Source organism: Ambystoma mexicanum, chromosome 1q (assembly GCF_040938575.1).
Source record: "Ambystoma mexicanum isolate Mex_15411 chromosome 1q, UKY_AmexF1_1, whole genome shotgun sequence".
In the NCBI taxonomy this organism is placed as follows: domain Eukaryota; kingdom Metazoa; phylum Chordata; class Amphibia; order Caudata; family Ambystomatidae; genus Ambystoma; species Ambystoma mexicanum.
Genome location: NC_090922.1, coordinates 1,277,664,816 through 1,277,685,943, shown reverse-complemented (window position 1 = coordinate 1,277,685,943; position 21,128 = coordinate 1,277,664,816). Strand labels below are relative to the sequence as shown.

The 21,128-nt window shown below is 42.4% G+C and overlaps 1 protein-coding gene across 1 annotated transcript in view; it reads left to right on the top strand.

Annotated features, from left to right (window-relative positions):
* C8A (complement C8 alpha chain) overlaps positions 1 to 21,128 on the top strand; it is a 289,241-nt gene that overhangs the window by 63,372 nt on the left and 204,741 nt on the right. Inside the window, exon 4 of the mRNA XM_069642106.1 lies at positions 991 to 1,135. Coding sequence (XP_069498207.1) covers positions 991 to 1,135 — 145 coding nt within the window. The remainder of the gene's footprint in view (positions 1 to 990; positions 1,136 to 21,128) is intronic.

Here is a 21,128-nt window from a genome sequence, read left to right as displayed (position 1 = left end):
GAAAATACAATCAAATGATTTTTTTTCCCATCCACATCCTGTGCTTCAATGTTATAAGTGTTTTAATTCCCGAGTGAAGGTTGTCAAAAATGACATGATCAACATGTCCAGTGTGCATTACATACTTAGTGATTTAAGCATACAGCCCTTTTATCACAGACACATTTCTCAAATATAAATATCTGTCATCATTCTTATGTTCCCAAAAGGCACTTTGTTTTTATGCAAAGCAAGATGGGATTCTTATTGGTGCTATTTGTTCCTCTCCTTATGCTCTTAGCCCCTCTCTTCTTCGTCTCAGTCCTTGGATATTTCAATAGGGGAATGGGATTATGGGAAGTGTGGTGTTCAACAAAAAAGAAATAAAGATGTACATTTTTGTCAGGAAAGGGGGTTTGAATGTAGGGTTGTTGAAAAGCTTGTTTCGAGGAAAGAGGGGTAAAACTCATGTTGGAATGTAGGTATGGTCTTTGTTTTCCCTGATGGTTTTGCCTTTTTCTTACAGAAAGGTACTGGGATATGATGGGACTCTGTTGACAATATCCCATGACAACTGAGGGGATGTCGGGTAGTGGTGTAACGTAATGGGAGGAATAGCATGTCTCGCCCAATGGCGTGTCTCCCATAGTCCCCAAGGACACCCTGTGCAGGTTATGCTCCCTCGCTCACCCGGCCCCAGGGTTGGGATCCAAGAGCGATGGTCCTCCCCTGGCCACCTGAACGCATTATCCCCAGGAATAGCCTGGGAGAAATGCTTGATGGTTTCTCACAGATTCAGGTACTACTCATGCATCCATCTGTGCTTCAGGACACCTACTCACCCTCCGGCACCACCTCTCCCCCTTGCTAATGACCACCCTACTTATCTGCTTTCCAGGGTGGACGAAAAATAATTGAAAAGCTTCGAATACAGTGTGATGTTTTCTGATAGTACATAGTTCACAGCTATACTGTGTTTAAAATAATGTTCTGTTTGATTATTATTTCCAGGTCGCTGCATCAAACGTAATTTAGTTTGTAATGGAGAGCCAGATTGCAGAGACTCATCCGACGAGGCGGACTGTGAGGAAGTGTTCAATGAAAGCTTCTGCAAAGATCTGTTCCCAATCCCTGGATCTGAGAATGCAGTCAAAGGGTATGTTTGGGTAGTCCTTCCCTTGTTTACCATATTATGTTTAACTGCAATAAAACCTAACACAGACATTACCCATACTCCCTATCAATGGAAATCTTTATAAAAAATTTTGATCATAAAAATATGAAGACAGTTTGAAGAAAGCTCCAACCTATCAATGAACCGTCAAGTCAGCGCCATCTCTTCATCAGCAGCTCTCGCAACTAAAATCATTAATTCAGTAAAATCCTACCTCTCAGCCAAAAACTGCATCAACATAGCCACAGCCACCATCTACTGCAATGTCCTCCTCCTGGGCACCTCATCCAAAAACCTCAACAAACTGCAAATCACACAAAATAGTGCTCTCAGAGCTGCTCTAAGTATCCCTAGGAGAGAACATATCTCTCAGGCCAGAAGGGACGCCCACTGGCTCCCAGTCAGGGAGCGTATACTGTTCAATACTCTCACTATCACCCACAAATGCCTCTTGCACTCAGCTCCCCAATATCTGTTGGAACGAATCCACCAGGCACCCGCTAACAGACCCAAACGGGCCCAATACTCCCATCACCTCTCAGTCCCTGCCTTCAAAAGAGTCAAAGCTGGTGGTGCCATCTTCCCGGTGTTAGCCCCAAAAAAATTGGAACGCACTACCACTCAACATAAGAAAAGAAGCCTCCTTCACTATGTTCAGAAAAGCTTTGTAGACCAAGCTCTTCAACTAGATTGTACTTGAGGAAGTTCCCCTGTAACCACGGAACATACCTACTGTTTTACTGCTGTGATCCAAATAAAGTTTGTGTTTCCCCTATGTATTATGTATCCAAGTGAATATTCTGTAACAGCGCCACGATGCCTCAGGGCCGCTGCATGCTTTATACATTCAAATAAATAAAAAATAAAATAAAGCCTTGTTATGCAAAATATCGGGAATAAACAAGTAAGTAATAAACGTCAATAAGGCTTGACATTATAACCAAAGAAGAAAAATCATGCACATAAGATGATAATTATTATTTAAACATTTCTAGAAGACACACAACCGGAATAGTCGTATGGCAAAGACACTGAAATTATTAATTAGGACAATATTGGGTCTCAATACAAGTTTGGCGATGCAGGAAAAAAGTTGCTGTAATTGTATTATCACCACTTTTCACGCAATGCCTAATTATAATCGCTCAATGGCACGAGGTGACATTTACATTCATTCTCCCCAGCAGCTGTGGAAGTGGAGTGGTGAAGAGCGAGCCCACACCCCTCGGATTCAAAAGGGGCTTGTGGGCCCCACAGCGGCGATGTCCGCATTTCGCCAAGGGCCCGCAGTGTTTGGTGCCACAAGGTGACATTTCCACTCATTCTCCTCAGCAGCTCTGGGAACGGAGTGGAGCGAGGCCACGCCCCTAGGATTTAAACGGGGCTTGTGGGCCCCGCAGAAGCAAAGCCTGTGCTCGGCCAAGTGTGCACAGTGTTTGGTGCTGCAAGGTGACATTTCCATTCATTCTCCCCAGCGGCCGTGGAAGCGGAACAGTGAAGAGCGTGTCCACACCCCTAGCATTGAAAAGGGGCTTGTGCGCCCTGCAGCAGGGACTTCTGCGTTCGGGCAAGGGCACGCAGTGTTTGTTGCCACAAGGTGACATTCCACTCTGCAAAAGGGGCTTCTGGGCCCCGCAGCAGCGAATCCTGCACTCAGCTTGTGTTCAGCACCACAAGGTGTTCAGCGTAGTCAAGGTGTCCGCGCGTTGGTGAAGCTTGTGCAATACCTTGTTCTCAGTCGAGCATGACAAGCCCTGACCGTCTGTGACATTCTCGATAACATTGGATACCTTGTGAATAGCAAAGCCGTTAGCTTTCAATCGCAACATGCAGTGTTTACGGTTCTGCTGCACATTGGGCCTCATCACGACTTGGGCGGTAACGTTAACGCTATTAGCGCGGGTGCTATTAGCGCGACCGCCATAGCCCCCGGCGCTAATAGCGCGGGATCACGACAGCTAAGGGCTGGGGGGAAATCCACCGAAGTCCTGATTTGGCGAACCCTTAAATCCGGCGGTAATAGCGCTACCGCCAGATTTAAGGGTTACCGCCAAAGTCGTGATGAGGCCCATTGTCGCTTGGTGGTTGCACAGATAACTTTTTTTATCAAAGGGTACCTCTCCTGTCCAGTGCTCGTTTTTTAGTTATGAGTGTGGATTTTATCGTATTTCAATTTTAGGCTTTTATTGGGTTTTAATATTGTTATTATTATCAGATGTCGGCATAACATTTGTCAATAATGATTCAGGCTGTACCGTACAATCTGATACCATGTTTAATTGCATTTTTATATTTTAAACTATCACACAACATCTTGAGTTACTCCTCAAGCTCTTTTAGCACTTCAAGTATTTCAAAGCACCTTTTAGCACTTCAAAGCATGAGCCACTTTAATCATTTTGCCACCATCCCAGTCTTGTCATTATGACGCAAAGGAAGGCAAGGAAAACACCTCCCAATGGCATGGCAGGGAAGAGAGTTGTCATGCTTACACATCACATAGAGGAGGCAGATGTTATGATAAATGAAATAGCCAGTTGCATCCCAGAATTGCACGCAGAGGAGGCAAAAGGGGTAAAGAGGGTGGTTATTTGTTCTCTCAATACCACACATCATGTTTTAACTACAGGGAATCCAGGGAGTGTTTAATGAACAAGGTCGTAAACTGGCTCCGAGCCAAGAGAGTCTGCTTTTCTATAATTAGAGAAGATATTGTCAACACGTAGTGGGCCTTACACTGAGGGACAGCATTAGAGTGCAGCTGATAGTAGACACTTTGATTGAGAGTCTTTTTGTAAGGGAGCAGAGGGCACTCGCGCCATCAGTATTAGAGGTAGTGATAAGCACGACTCCCCTCACACCACTGGATCAGGCTAAATGAAGTATACCTAGGAATCGAGAACAATTGCCTGATCGATTGAAGGGAGGTTTGAATGCTAACCCGCATGATTCCATGGTCAGTAGACCTCCGAGTTGTAAAGCTGTTTTAGTGACAACTGCAATATCCTGGGTAGAGACCTTAGCTGGCATTATGATGAGAATATATGGGCCCCACCAGCAACCATACTAAACACCCCAACAGTAATTTTAAATATCAGCTCTGATATTCGATCAGGATTCATGCTGCCACCAGCAGTCAGTGTAAGTGAACCAGAGAGGAATTGCTCGATTATAGGTCAACTAGATTTACAGGTTCTGCACCCCAGCAATGATGGAACTCTGTTTGATAGAGGGACTAGGGATGACCCTAGTGTTATTGTTGGCACCCCTGTTGATGATTCTTATTCTGGGATGGAGGAGTATATGAAATCGTGGAATATTGCAAGGGTTCAAACACAAGGATTGACTGAGGTTTATTCATACCCATGATATAATAAGCTTTCAGAAGGTTTGGGTAATAGCAGCACGCAACTTTCAGGGGTATGCAACATTTGCAATCCCAGCCGTCCAAGGCAAAACAGGTAGACCAAGTGGGGGCTTATAAACCTGGGTCATTGCCATACTCTGTACTAACTCGGTCTATAGACTTTCTGGAATTAAATTTGAGCCTTGTGGATTAGAATGAGATGTTACTAATTAACTTATATAACCGCCAAGCACGAAAGGATGCTCCAGGCTCTTTGTTCTCCTCTACGAGAGGGTCGGCACATGGAGTAGGAAGTGTCATGGCCCATTAAGCATCATAGTTATGGACGACTTCAACCTCCAGTAAAAGCCATACGATATCATGGCTAATATCCTGGAGGAGGAAGATAAGACTTGGGGTATTGTTTAACTGGTGACCGATAAACCCAAGCGGTAGTATAACATTAAAAGCTGGTAATCACAAAAGCCTGATTGACTATGTATTAATCGATCTGGAAGCATGGGCACTCATACAGAAGTTTGTAGTGAAACCCAGACCAAAGATCGATCACTATCCAGGAGTCCTTGCAGTGGATAATGCCCTACTGGGAGTGGTCTCAGTGCTATCAAAGAAACCCACAGATCCACTATCCATTATAGGACACTCCTACTGGCAATTAACACCAGGGATATTAAAATGCTCTGGGAAATTATGGGAATGGGATGGGAAGTGGACAAATACACCACCCAGGGTTTTATCCCCAAAATTATTTGGCTGGAGCATTTCGAGGACTTGTACCACATAACTAGGGCTTTTGGTGATGTTGGCAGTACAGCCTTGAGCCGCAAACCAGGTAGTTCCCTGGATTATTCTCCTTTAGTGTGTAGCCCTAGGGAAGTTAGACTAGCCTTGCAGAGCCAGAAAACTGCTAAGGCACTAGGTCCCGATAAGATCCCGGTAGACTTATATGCCTCAGAGCCAGAGATTTGGATCCCTTATCTGAAACTGTTCATTACTGTATTGGAACTTGACAGGGTGCCTTCCTCCTGGCCTCAAGCACAGATAATGCATATTTTTAAGAAGGATGATAGACACCAACCCTGTAAATATAGGTCTAACTCATCGCTAGATGCGTGGTTGGGGATATATTTGCTAGTGCGTTATTCAGCCAACGAGAGCCCTGGATTGAGGACAATGGGATTCTTAGTCATGTAAAAGTAGGCTCCCAGTGTGGAACCAGCACAATTGGTCAAAGTATAAGATTGTGACTATTATGTGACAAATACATCACACTTAGGAAATTGCGTATCTTTGGAGTCTTTATTGATTGTAAGACCACCTTTGATAGGGTACCAAGGACAAAGTTGTGGGACACTTTGGAATGGTTGGACAACCTGCCCTCTCTATTGAGGGCTATCCAGATGATTTATACTGGGAATGGAGCAGCAATAAGATGAGGCATAAATGGGCATACTACTGTCACATTGGGAATTGAGTTGGGAGTGTAATAAGGATGAGTGCTGGCCTCCAAGTTGTTCTGCGTCTTCATCAACAGGGTGATTGACAAATTGCTAGGTATAATATGCTATATCATCAGATGCTCCAGACTTAGCATGGGATAGGCTCCCAATCCTTATGTTTGAAGACAATGCAGTCCTCCGTTCTCTAACTCTGATAGACTTTAGGCGGCAACTATACATTTTTGCAGAATTTTGTGAAATGAACAGGTTATCTATCAACACCCAGAAAAATAAGTTGCTGGTATTTAGGGGACACAATGGCAAAGAAAAAAGCAAACATAAGACTTGAATTGAAGGAAAGTAGATTAGAGCAAGTAGATTCTTATGATTTGTTTGGGCTTGAGAGTGAGAGAGGACTGCAGTTGGTGAGGGCAAACAGCTAGGGCAGGTATTACACTGGCTAGATATAGTGGGGCGATAGCCAGATTTACGAGAGAGCATAGGAATGGAGCAGTTAGGCAGACCCTCCAGGATATTGCGGCATGAAATGGAAAATTTTGCGACACAAAAAAGAAAAAATTGCGGCACACAACTGCATTTTTTGCGGCATTATTTATTGTCGAAAAATACATCATTTAACATCTTTTTTATCCAAAAACAGAGAACTTGAACAGTACAGAGTGTTGCACATTGAAACAGGAATGTTTGAGGTGATGTGGAGAACTTTTAACAAACCTTTGAGCTAACTTTTTCGAGCAATAGCATCAAACTGTGAGCCTGAAATGCCCGTCATTGTTTTTTCAAAGCAGTCTTCTGAGTTAATGCCTTCTGCCACTTGATTTATAAGCACTATAATGGCACTGATTGCATAGCTTTCTGAGCACCCCCGTCCATTCCTGAGCTACATCAGTTTCAGTACTTGGTCTCAATCCCATCTCCCCTATTCACATCAGTCCTGACTTGCAGCTCCTCTTTTATTCTTTGGGTTCCTAAATATAGCTCTACCAGTCGACCTCAGTCCTGACTTTCAGCACGCTACGCAACTCCTGCTTTGGTACCTTCATAATGCTGTCCAGCTATAACCCCTGCATTTTCAGTACTGGGATGTAGACACATACAGGCACACACGCACACAGCTCTGCTGATCTACCTAAATTCTAAAATGCGCCCCTTCTGCTACCCCCCTACTGAGATCCTCTCACACAGGTGCGTCCAGGCACACCTGTCCCTAGTTAAGGTAACCCTTATGGTCCATTTCTGGAAGCCCATCACTGCTTCACTACCACTCTTTAGTCATGGCATGTGAACCCAATGTGTACGGGCAGTCCTCTGGGGTTAGGTCCACACATTTCAAAACAATGACATTGAAGTGGAGCTAAACACCCTCAAAGCCTAAATTGGCAATAAGTACCAAAATCGAAAATTTTAAAAGACTGGGGAGTGAAGCGTTGGGTATAGATAGTGGGTGAGTGCAGTGAAGAAAGAGGAAATCCAAAGATGGCATGGGGGTGGTGGGATCCCTTTAAAAGTAAATGGAAGGTGTATCTTAATTAAAGATGACGTCGATACGATAATCTCAAAAAGACTCAGTCTCCCATCCAAATGAGCCATGAGAATCCTCCCTTCAGCGGAGGACAGGAGCATCCTCTGCAGGCCATCTGGCTTGCCTCCAAGGCTGAAGGCACTTCCCTCGCCAGCATTCGTCCCCCAGATCTATACTCCCAGTCCGTTGCTGCGCACTGCTAGAATTGTTTTGCATAAATCAGGGCATTTATGTAATTCCTTTAGCTCTTAGTCTTCACTGTGGGTCACCTGCGTCTGAAAATCACCTCCTTCCCAGTTCCTATTCCAGCTTTTTACCAGATTCACTGCTTGCTCCTCTGGAAGCACTCTCAAAACCGCATAACACTCTGAGGTGCTCCCACAGTCGGTCCATCGCTACTACTAGTGTTCTGTGAGTTGCTCCCAAAGCCTTAATCCTCCACAGCAACACTGTGTTATTTGGGGAAGGGGTCCCTCAAGATGCTTCTTAAGCTCAAGGGATCCAGTAAGCGCTCTTGCCAGTAATCCTGCCAGGTTTCCTGGCACCTTAAATCCTTTAAGTCATTTAGTGCGGTGGACAGGCCACATGACTGGTGAGGGTCACAGCACAGCTGTGGCAGCAATGCGCTTTACAGGAGCTTGCTGCCATGTGAAAAGGATATGGGATAGTGCTGTTGCCGAAGCTTGGTCTCGGCAAGCTTGGTGGCAGTGCAGACCCTCCCTAGAATAACTCTGTTACACTTAATCAGGTCCAGTACCTCTGCCATACACAAAACGTGGGTTCCTTCCCCAAGATAGTTTCTATGAGTGTCCTTCACTGAAGTCCTGCTAAAAACAAGCATTTACAAATCCAACAGTATTGACTTGATTTTAACATAACTGTGTATAGGAATTGCCAGCTGCTGCTAAGGTAATTAATTGCAAGGCCTTTGTCATTTGTGTCCCGTTCTGTCTGGCCACGCTCTTTAGGACAGCCAGGCTGAGTCACCACAGCCTAACATTTTGGGGTGTGGAGGGGGGAGAGGGCTACAGCTCGATCAGCTCCATGGAGGGGCTTGAATTCAAAGGTGTCAACCCTGGTTCACACCTTTGAACTGAAGCCCCTCGGTTTATTTGCTTTTTGCTCAGTGGAGTTATTATCCTTTGAGCTGCTGCAATTGGCAACCCCTCTGTGGATGCTATAAATCATTAAATGAGCTTGAAAAAGATACATAAAGCTAATGTGTCTTTTTTGCGCTCATTTAATGATTTATAGCGGCCATAGCGGGAAAAGGCAAATTTTGCGTTTTTTTTGCAAATCGCAAAATCGCCATAAGCTGGGTGGTCTGGTTAGGGTTTCTCTTGAGGCATATTCAAATCAGGCTAAGCAGTTCTTGGTAGGGACCCATTCCATGAAACCTGCTGTCACAGAGCACACATTTCTGAAGAATGTATTGGGCTTACCTATTAATACACCAAACCTCCCAGTTTTTTTAGAAGTTAATTTACAGAGTATTAAAATAATCTGCAAGGCAAAGCCTGTGTATTACTGGGCAAGAGCCCGAACGAATAATAATCTGGGGAAATATAGGAAGGCCCTTGTGGATATTTTGGCCCAGGAGGGCTGTAGACAGCTGTCCTGGTTTTTACATCTGAAGAAAGAGCTCTATGACATAGGTTTGAGTGATTATTGGTCAAACCCTAGCAGTCCGAATGACAATCCAAAAATGTCTAAACAAAATGCACATGTCTCAAAAATAGAAGCACATATCCTGACAAAGGTAACCTAATATAGTGAATTGAACCGGTATTAGGTGCTGAAACAACCCTTCAGTTATGAGGACTACCTGGACTATATGTGCCTCAAACAGATGAGGTCAGTATACAATAAGCTGCGCCTAGGTATTTTACCTGTGGCAAGTTTAAGGAACAAATGGAACAGCAACGTATCATCAATTTGCCCATTTTGCCCCAATAAAACTGAAAATACAGTCCACTTTGTAATGATTTGCCCACAATATCTGTATCTAAGAAGGACATTTCTGAGACCACTCTTTAGGGCTTGATCTGTCAGAAACACTGCAGAGGCTATGATGCTCTGCAGTGCTGCTAAAGATACTCTTTCAGCTTACTCGACAGGGTATTACTTGCTCAAAGCCTGGAGAGGTCTGTTATGGTGCCGTAACTCTTTTGGGAGATGTATGATCATCCTCGGTGTCAAATAAGGAAACTTATTTTTAGTTTTTATCAGAATCTGTGTATTAGAGGTGGTACTACCAGGCATTAGTTACCCCCAGGATGACGATTTTAACAATATAGTGTTTACTACGAGGATTGCATTTCTATGCTGTGATTGACTTGTTTACACAGTCTTGAACTGACATATGATGCTAAGACATTGTATTTGGTAATGCATACTTTGCACACATTTCTGGAAGGGCATGGGACATTAGAGTGGGAAGTGAATTGTATATGAGTGTTTACAAGTTTTATATATTTTAATTTGTATAATATATTCTTTACTTTGTTTTGCTTTTTGCTTGTATGCCATTGCTTGAATACATTTGAACTGATTGACTGCTGGATTGACAAATTGTTATTTTGGGTGGATATTGCACTGGCAGAATAAATGTACACTAAGGGCCTCATTACGACCCTGGCGGAAAGGGGTTTGCGGCAGCGTTAGCTGCGCCAACCCCTTTCCGCCAATTACGAGTTCCCTTTCCGCCATGGCGGTTTTTACACCTGCTTTTAGCGGGTGTAAAAAACCATGGCGGTAAGGGAACTTGGTGTTAATTACGCCACCGTAATTTACGGTGGCGTAATTAACGCCTTCCCCACTCCCATTATGCCCTATGGGGCAAAAATGGGAATGGGGAAGGGTAAATGGGGATTGGGGATTTACCGCCCCGCCAAGGTCGGAATGGGGCGGTAAATCCCCTTACCGCCATGGCGTTAACGTAGTTAGCGCCATGGCGGTAAAGTCACGGCCCTGGCGGTAACTTACCGCCAGGGTCGTAATGAGGCCCTAAATCTGCTGATTTTCAGAGAAGAAGCAGCATATTCACCTCCAGCTTTTTGATGTAAGTAAATCATCCACTTTACCTCAAAAAATCAGCAGATTTTCCTGTGAGGTACTACTGCCAGTGGAATATCTGCCAAAAATCCCAATATAGTCCTATTGGCTCCAAAAATGGGGAATCAAATCGCTGGCATTCCTGAAGAATCTGGAGTTCCAGTCAGCCACTTCGTTCTGCGGGCCAGCAGATTTTCTGCTGACACGGACACTTTTCTCTGCAAGCATAGATGCAAAAAGTCCTTTGTCAGTTTTGGATCATCAATTTTGCTTGTGAAGCTGTCTGCAGTATTTGCTACCTGAACGATGGCTGCTCTTCATTCGGCATGCCGCCAGCTGCTTCCTTTGCCTCTTCCCCTCACACATCTGCCCACAAAGGTCATCTTTTCGTCTATCTCTAGGGTGTCAGCAATCCCTCCAGTAGATGTGGTGTGGGACACTCTGCTCTAAGTTTGTTTCTAGCTTCGTTTCCTAGAGGTGTCCTGAGCCTCTCCTTCAGGTAAGCCGCAATCTTTGTTGGTGGCTCCAACTCCGAAGACCATGGGTGAATGAGGGAATCAGGGTCAACATCATCCCTGTTATCCTCTTCATTTTCTGTGGCCTTTTATTTCTTTGAAGCATTTCTGTGTCTTTCTTCACTGGAAGATAATATAAGGCCTCATTACGGGGTCAGCAGTAAAACCCTCCCCTAAGCGGTGGACTACTGCCGACCCTGTAACACCATTTCCCTCACCTGACATCCCAGTGCCATCGGGATATTATAGGCAGTGGCGGAACGGTTATTTCCCACTTCCATGGAGTCCAATAGGACTCCATGGGAATGAGAAAAACTGAAGCATTGCCACTGTTAGTAATGGGGCTTCAGTGAAATGCCTGCCGGTAGGGGCCTGAACTCCTGCAGATTCTAAGACTGAGACTCTAAACTAAGAGAGTTGGCAGTCCGGGAAAATGGTGCCGGTATGTTGCTACCAGCACCCTTATTTCCGGACCGCCAAACTTGTCATGAAGCCCATAGTTTCCTCCTCATCCTCAGTGGATTGCTCCTGCCAGTCCTCATCCTCCTGCTCCTCTGAGCTGCTTGAGGATATGTCTTGCCACCTGCTTTCTATCATCCTTGACTTCACTGCCACCTTTCACCTTCTGTGGCATTCCTGGGGGGAGGGGGTCTGGACATCTCATGCCTTGCAGACTTTTTTCCTTCCCCCTTTCTCCCTTTCAGGCTCACCTGCTCTCCCGAGCTCCACCATGCCTCCGGAGAATATCAGCCAGTCCTCCATGAGGAATAACTGCTGAGAACCATGTCCAAGACTGGTCCCCATTGCTTTCGGAATTACTTAATACAAAGCTGTTATGGCCCACAACATAAAAGAAGGGCTGACCCACTCACCTCCCCTCCACCACCGTCCCACAGTATCAGCCTAAATATGGTGTGGTTTTGACTGTGGATAAAAGAACATAAATAAGAAGCATTATATATCTGAAGTAATACTGATTTAATTATGTATTGTAATGTTATGTGTATACAATAAACTTGATTGTTGTTATTGGTATTCAGTGTTACATTGAGCAATCATAACACTTAAAAAAACAAGTGTAAATAACAAAAGGATCTGTTGCTTTGTTTGATATTACATGCCCTGCTATGTACATCTTTCCCAGCGTGTCTCTTTGGTGCAAGCAGTTAATGCATAGGGCTTGTATTGGAAACGTTGTGGGTTTGAGCCCATTCTCCGATGTCAAATTCTGAAAATCTAATAATGCCCATTTACTTTATAACTATTGACTATTAAAAGAAAAACAAAAAAAAACAAACCTATTACCCTCCCTATAGCCAAAACCGGGACATGGTGTTTAAATAAAAGAAAACAAAAATATCTTGACAGGGGGCAGAGGGCCCAATTCTTGGATGGTCCAAGCAAAACCGGGACATCCAATCACCTTAATGGTTACTCTAGATGGAAACCCTTATGCCCAGGGACAGGTTCTGACTGAGCTGAGCGTATGGTGATATATAATGATGACATGGCCATCTCTTTGAAAGTTGATGGCTTCAAAGTCATGGAACATCTCCAATGCCTTTTTGAATTAGCCTTGTTTTTCTAATTAATTTTTTATAAACTGAAAAAACATAAATACATAAGTTGCAGCCTATGAATACTTGGTCAGCAATCAACATTGGGACTTGGTAGCCTATGGGTTCCGTCTGTGGACTCAGGAGTTGCTTTGGGGGGTCTGTTAAATTATACAGTGTGGTTTGGTGCCCATTCACATCCATGCCTTTTCCCATTTTGTGGAGGCCACAGTGTTTTTTTCCGCTAATTTGGAACTTGCTATTGTGCGAGTGGATTCCAGTCTGTCTACCAGCTTTACTGCAAGAAGGAGGAGACTTTTCCTCAAAAACCCTGCTGACCCGCGGAGCGGACACAGAGTCAGCACAGTCTGGTGGAGCCTGTGTGGAGGCCACACTGTTTTTTTTTTTTTGCTAATTTGGAACGTGCTACTGTGCGAGTGGATTCCAGTTTGTCTACCAGCTTTACAGCAAGAAGGAGGAGACTTTGCCTCAAAAATCCTGCTGACCCGCAGAGCGGAAGCAGAGTCAGCAGAGTCTGGTGGAGGCTGAGTGGAGCTGTTGACGCCTGCTCCAGTGACAGAATGGGAGACCTTGCAGGACCGCTCACCCGTTATCGGGCAAAAACAACAGATTTGACATGCTATACTGCTCTCCTGCACCCTCTCCAGGCTCCCCCATTCAAACAAAAGCACCAACGTACAAAATCATTGTCAACGCAGGACTTGCAAGCCTCTCAATTTGCCCAATCTGCCCAATTGGTAAGTGTGCCCCCCTCTACTAACTTAAAAGTACAATCAGTGTATACGGTATGTGAAGGAGATCTTGTGGATGCCCTGGTGGAGCCGCTAGGAATTAGCACTGATGAAATAAGTTTAACCATTGATAATTGTTTCACCGATCTTGACAATACAAGGGGTGAGAGCGTAACTAAACAGATGCTCCAATTGGTTGTTGATATCATGCAAAACTGCTTAAACACGCTTAATATTAGTGCGCCCCTAACTGTAGACACTTCAATACTGACTCATGAGGATCCTTTACTAGCACTTCGAATGGAAGGGAGTAACCATAATGACATGCAGCAAACAACAACGGATAATTGCAATAGTACCCTGCGTCAGATACAGCAAACGAAAACGCTCCATGCAAAATTAGAATGGCAAAAGAGATACTCCACTAAAGTAGAGGTGCCAAATAAAGAACGGACGTCTACGGCAATACCAATTAGCAAACCATTGACATCAGTTGTGCAGAACAAACGCGTAGAATGTTTATCACTGGACACATCGGAAATAGAGGACATCATGATAAATCATGAAAAAAGGAAAGAAATATTTGGGACTGCTATTGCCGCACCGCCATCTTTATTAACAACAGCAAGGACCTTGATGCTGTTCCTAAACAAGCATTATCCCCTAGCAGAAATAGATTCAACAGCTCAAAGGCATAAAGAAACAAGTAAGAATATAAAGGCTGAATACCAAGGCGATATACAATCAAACGATGCCCAAAAAAAACAAGAACTGAAAACAAAAGAACCATTAGAGAAATGTAAATGCAACGACTGCAGAGTGCCAACTCCAGAGGCTATTCTGACCTCCATGATTGAATTACAGAACCTAATGATGACAGTGGCAACTCAAGCTCTCATCCCATTCATCAAACTGTATGAACAGATTGATGGAACGATGAAGGCCCAAGCCTCTCTTTTAGTTAGCAGTGATTCTGAGAAGAGAATCTTATTTGGAATCATTTGTGATTAAAATTCAAGCAAGACTTGATTTAGAGGCTGGGACATCAAATCAGTGGCAAATGAGACTGCTTGATGTTGCAAGAATCGATAGGGCAGAGAAAGCCCAATCAACTGCAACAATGCTTGAAATTTTGAGCGATAAAGATGAACCAATAAGGAATGTGAAATTGATTCACCACAGAAAACACATCCATTTCCAGTAAAGAATGGACCCATTGAACATCAAAGGGAAACAAATACCCCAACCAATATTGTAACAAGTCGGGACGACAACCCTGGAGCTGAGTCAACTCAACTGAAGAAACCAAAAGAGAAAACAAAGACAACGCCATGCCCGACGAGTGAACCTGAACAAAATCAAGCATCCAAAGGGAAACAAGCGGAAACAAGTGAGTTAACTCTTCAACTGAAGAACTCGCAACAAGTACCAATGATTCAAGTTCTTGACAACTTTCTGATTTTTGAACGAAATTAACAGGCCCAAAAATTCAAAACCTCCAATTCCAAGACTGCTGGAAAGGACAATGACCCTGTCACCAGCAAGAAAAGCAGGAAGACAGATAGAGTCTTTAGGGCCTTTTTGAGAAATCTGACATTGCCGACAAACCAGGAAATAACATAAATGAGAAAAGCTTCAGAGGAAAAGATCTAGTTGCAGGCATGGAAAAAGAAAACACCTGACCGGTAACATCAGCAGTGCCACTGTCAGCAGACAAGATCAGAGAACAAGAAATCCTCATCAATTTATCAGTATACATTCACGAGACGTCATTATCGACACATGAGGAAGAGAAGAACAATGAAAACAGTTCTTTAATTGTCATCGATGAATATGAACAAGGCCACACTGTCAAAACTGAGACATGTGACCTATCATGTGAAAACATAACTGACAATGACTTTCCATTACTAGAGAAAGATTACAGTACAATTTCAGATAGATGACACTTTGAATGATCAGTCGTGTTATGAAAAGACGACAACAGAGAACGAAGTCTCATCCATTCACTCCACCACTTTGAGAAATGGGTCCCTAAAATTACCGGCCTTTGTGGATGCTAGACAGAAATTGATATCAGTCAAAATAATGATTGAACGCACAAAGACAACGGACGATGGCCTTGTACTGCATAAAGTCATATGACATCATTGTGGTTGAGTTTTGTGATGGGGAAGCAGCTGCTAAAATCCTTTTACAATTGGGAACTCTGCAACTAGTAGAGATGATGAAGGAGAATGCAAAAATATTACTTAATCTAGGCTTTCGAATAACAAAACAAGGGCAAGAAGAGTACCTGACAAGATCTCGTAAGAATAACAGCAGAAACGGACAAACTAATCAGAACTCAAAAACACCAATTTACATAACAGGAGTGGTATGAGATAATCAGAATAATACAAGGAGCAAAGATGACCAATCTCAAAGTGTCTGTAGCACTTCATATAATTCAAGCTATGGGAGTGAAGAAAATGCAGTAGTGCGTCCAATACGATGGGAATTTGAAAAAGGAGATCTATACAAATCAGTCATAGATACAACGAATGAATAACAACTAACTGCTAAACATTTAGCACATTTTTAAAACTGTTCATGGAATACCAGAGGCTCAGGGCATTTGATACAAGGCGACAATACGGACATGACTGTTTATCAAATCATATGTCTGCAAAAAAACATGGATCTACGAGGCCCCTTTATGCGACGGCTTCAAAGTGTTCCTGAATCCCGCGATTGAACAACCCAAAGGTTGCCCAGCCTCAGCACTATTGATGCTGATTAAAAGAAATGGTGTGATGGAAACACAGCAATCAACAAATCCAAATCCTTGGATTCAAATCACCATCATAGACACCAAGATTCAACTACGGCAAAACAAGATTGAAACTAGAAAATTGGGAATCATAAATTTATATTGGAATCCCTCTGCAATAAATCCATCCCTATACATTGATACGCTCACTTCTGCCATTGATGACATGTACTCAAGATAACATAATAATCTTTGGTGATCTGAATATGCACATATTCGATACGTTTGGAAAGAGAAAAGAACCAAAGACCTTATCACCAACTGGCCATCTATGGTCTAAAGAATTGAACAAAAGGCATATCTTTCTCATTAACGGTCATCACAAATTGGATTCCCCTGCAGGAACAATTTGGTCAAGAGGAACATCAGTTGCATGTTTCGATTATATATACACCACCCAGGAAATCTTGACATCGATCATAAAATTTGAGAATATTTCATCCATTAACAGTGACCATAATAAAATAGCAATCAAATGATCAACGAATACTTGCATAAACTTCAACTGCCAAACCTATCCTTGAATAGTGCCACCACTCGTTTAAGAATTTCAGCAGATCAAGTGGCTGGTTTGAAAAAAGTATTCCAATGTTCATCCCAGTCAGATAAAGAAAAGCTAAAGTATGGCTGGTTACTTACCCCTTTCATCATTCCAAGTAAGATTCAGAAAAAGCAACTTATGATTCATACTCACAAATACAATAAACAAATAGTAGAAAAGAAAAAAGGAAATGAGAAATAATATAAAACTACTAAAGAAAGTTGTCAGTGCTGATTCCATAAAATTAATAAAGAGAATGAAACAACAGTATAGGAATTGGCACAAAATGACGAAAGCAAGTATACTCCAATTTGACGTAGAAGTAACACTAAATACACTTCGAAATCAAAACACTTTGGACATTACTAAATGGACATTATAAGAATCAAGTAAAGCTAATTCAAGATGTCAATGAGAAAGAATGGATCAATTACTTCTCATCACTGTACAAGGTGCAATCCTCTTTGACGGGCTTTGTAGAAAATGTAGGAACAAATGTCAACTTACTTATTTTAAATATTCTAAAATTTTAAGTGATAAAAGAAAATTCAACGACACATGCAGCATTCATCGATCTCAAGCTTGCTTTTGATGCAATCAATTGAACAAAATCAATAAGAATCAGACTTTCCCAACAAGGACATCTTTCATCTAAAATCTGCACTTGGAATGGACTGAAACAGGGGTGGCCCCTGGCAGCTACTCTTCAGTCTGTTCATCGCTGACTTTAAAGAACAACAAACAAATATCAAAGTAAATCCACCTCGTCTGAACAATGCGCAAATGGCATACATACTATACTTTGCTCATTTAGTAATCCTGGATAGAACGCAAGTTGGATTACAACACCAAATAGTACAACTAGAATCACATGTCCAGGCCAATGATTTAAATATAAATGTTAAAAAAATTGATGTCTCTCTCCAGCTACCCAAATATCAAGAAGAAGCCATTAAGTATATTGCTGGAAGGAAAAAAAGTGGAAACGGTAACCTCGATCAAGTACCTAGGGCTCCTACTAAATCAGTCCCCAATAGAAAAATAATGGTTTGGAAAGCTAAAAGAAAAAGCCTTATCTCTGGCCCGTCAGGGGAGAGTCTTATATTTCAAGTATGGAAGTTTTCACTAAAACAGATTGTAACTTTCTACAGACAAAAAATAATGCTGATCTTGACATATAGCTTTGAAACAATTTTGAATTTATCCCCAGAATTTGGAAGTCAACTTGAAGGGATTATTTGGAGAAAGATTCTATCTCTTTCATCATCTTATCAACGTATAAGGTATGAACTCGCACTGCAATCACTTGAGGCGATGAAAAATTGGAAATCTCTGACGCTACATAGAAAGACAGTACTAAAAGATGATATTCTGGCAATTGACATCTTGAGAGGAATAACAACAACAGTAAAAGCCTCTGTTCTAAATAGGTGGAAAGAAGCATGTTCCCAACTGATGCTAACAGAAGAGATCTCATTGGACATGCTCATTAATCGGCCACAAAAGGCTAAAATTAAGATCCTAAGAAACAATTGAATTTGTACGCAACAACTCAAATTGACATACAAACTTGATCTGGGCACTAATAAGGAAATAAGGGCTGTAAACGAATTGCCCAAATATGTGCAACTGTTTCCTGATCAAACCATGAGAAATACATTCATAAGAATACGGCTAAATCTCATTCCAACAAGGGAGGTGTTGGTTAAAACAAAACTGCTGACCTCCCAGATAGGCTGTAGATTCTGCTCACAGCAAGATCAAGTAGTCTATACAACATGTCATCATGGATTGTATAGCTCTGGAGAACAAGCGGCTTTTATTTAGTGGCATGCTTCCCTGGACAAGAGTTCAGTTGAATCCAGAAGAAAGATGGTCCCTAATTAAATCAGGAAATGATAAATTCTTGACAAGCCGTGTCCTCCAATTTTGGAATGGGATAATGACTCTGAATAATTATTAACGTTTAAAGAAATGAAATGAATTATAATTTGAATCTTCATTTTAATCTTAAAAAACACAATTCTAAATGGTTTTATATATGAACGGCAATCATCTGTGTGTAAAGATGAGTGGAAAAAAGATTGTAATAAACACTCAATAAAAAAACAAAAAAAACAATGTGATTCATTTACTTGGTTTGCCTTGGCTGGGTGTGAATATCTCTGCAGATTCCTTTTGTTGAAATTCTTTTTTTTGCATTGAAACCTAGGGATGAACCAAAGACTCTCCACAAACATTTCTCACCTCTCTCCACTGCCCGCTAGCAGCCACAGTGCTATTCATGATTGGTCAGTGTGTGTGTTTCCGATCACCTGGTACTGTATGAAGATGTTTAATGCCCTGCCATGTTTCTACAGGTATGATGCATACCTCAACGGTTGTAAAGTGGTTAAGACAATGGCTTCTATATAAGAAGTTGTGATAACTGGATTAAAATGTAACCATTGTCAATTTTCTTTTTCATTGGCCTTGTGTTTTTATTTTATTTCTATTTTATTTTATGTTCTTGTTTTTGTTTATCATTTGAATAATAAAACAAAACCATGACTTTTGTATACCATATGAGTTCCAAGAGTATGTACACCTGCATTTGGATTTTGCCTTTAATCTTGGTGCCAGAGGGACTACTTTACAATTTTGGGTTCTGATGAAAGGACCATGGATCAGACCCTCATATCCAAACCTACTTTTTAGTTTCCTCGCCATAAACAGCCACCCACCCTTTTCTGCAGCTTTTGGTATTTTTCATTTCTCATTGGTAAACAGTAAAATGCACATCTAGACAAACTGCCTCATTATGAGTTTGGCGGTAACCCTTAAATGCGACGGTAATGCTATTACTGCCACATTTAAGGGTCTGTCAAATTACCGGCTGTTCTGCTCAATTTATGCTTGGTTTAAAATGACGCGGGCGCACAATGCATTCTGGGAGTGCTCGGAGCCATGTTGGATATTAACTTCACTCCGCAGTGAAAGGCTGCACACATTTTGCTGAAGTGTTAGATTCACAGTGCTGAGACAAACATGCTTTTTCAAACTTGGTATGCAGTCAGGGCCATTTCTGCTGGGAAAAGCTAACGTTGTTATGACTTGCTACTGTTCTCCGTGGAGCATGTTTTTAGTGCAGGGTGGCCCTGCGTTCCTTGGTGGGAGCTCTCGATTGACCCAGCTGGCAACTGACGGCTGTTCCTCAACTGCGCAGGTGCAATTCCAGAAGGTTCGAGAATTAACTCCTTTTTTTGGAGTGCCTACATAGGCGGAAACCTAGAGGGGTCAAGTGAGACTTCAGCCAGAGAAGGACGCTCCGTCTGGCCTTCCTGTGAGCTGTGGCACTCTCGTCCTGGCTGTCCCCGAGGTCTTCCAGCCACTTCTGGACGAGATGAGGAATGATAATACGCTCACGGTGATGTATTCTTTTTTTGACTTCTTTACTTTTTCTGTGATCTATGTCCATATTAGTTTTCTGAGTTATTTCTATGTACTTGTAATCTTTGAATAAATAGCCGTAAAGAGCTGATTATCTTCTAAAGCATGCGTGGCTGTGAGTTATTGTGTCTGTCTGTTTTTGGGTTGTAGTATTTGCTCTATAATTGCATTGGTGATTTATGGTAGTTCCGTGCACTTTTCAGAGGAGAGCAATACACGGGCTAGGCAGATTTACCCCCAGCTCTGGACTGGGGCAAATCTGCTCCGATTTTCTATGCTATTATCGCCATTTGTAATACCGCCTGCCGTAATAGCGCCGAAGATTCCCCATTGATCCCAATGGGGAATTCCTGAATGGGCCCAGTGAGGAATAGGAACGTACCGTACCACCAAACCCATGATCCAGTGCTAATAGCGCCAGGGGGGTTTTGGTGGTAACGGTAATAGCCCCGGCGGTAATACTGACGGGGATAGCCCCCAACTCATGATGAGGCCCAATATGCAGTAGAATCCTTTGTCTAGTACAGTTTGATTAGAGTGGCAATAAACCTCATTGCATTTTGGTCAAGGGATTCTGTCTGCTGACTTGAAAGTTGGAGGTGGTCCTTCCATCTATCAAGATGCCTATGATCAGGATCTGAAGTCCTTGACATCCAAATTAGTTTAAAAAAAATACTAATACTTAGTTAAGTTGAAATCTAGGGGTTAGACCAAAATATTCCTACAAACATTTGGTCCAACTTTTTAAATGTTTTCTTCCAGCAACTTGTTGATTACATGATGATGTGAATGATTCATGTTTGTGCCAAGGCGTGGTGTGTCTGAAGAGCTATACATATTCTCTTTTAATTGACATTTCTTTCTTCAGCTGACTTGAAACCTATGAGCTGGCCCATCGTTACCTGATTGCAAAAATTCTCAATTCTCTCTGCCAGGCCCCTGGCAGGCACCATACAATGCATGATTG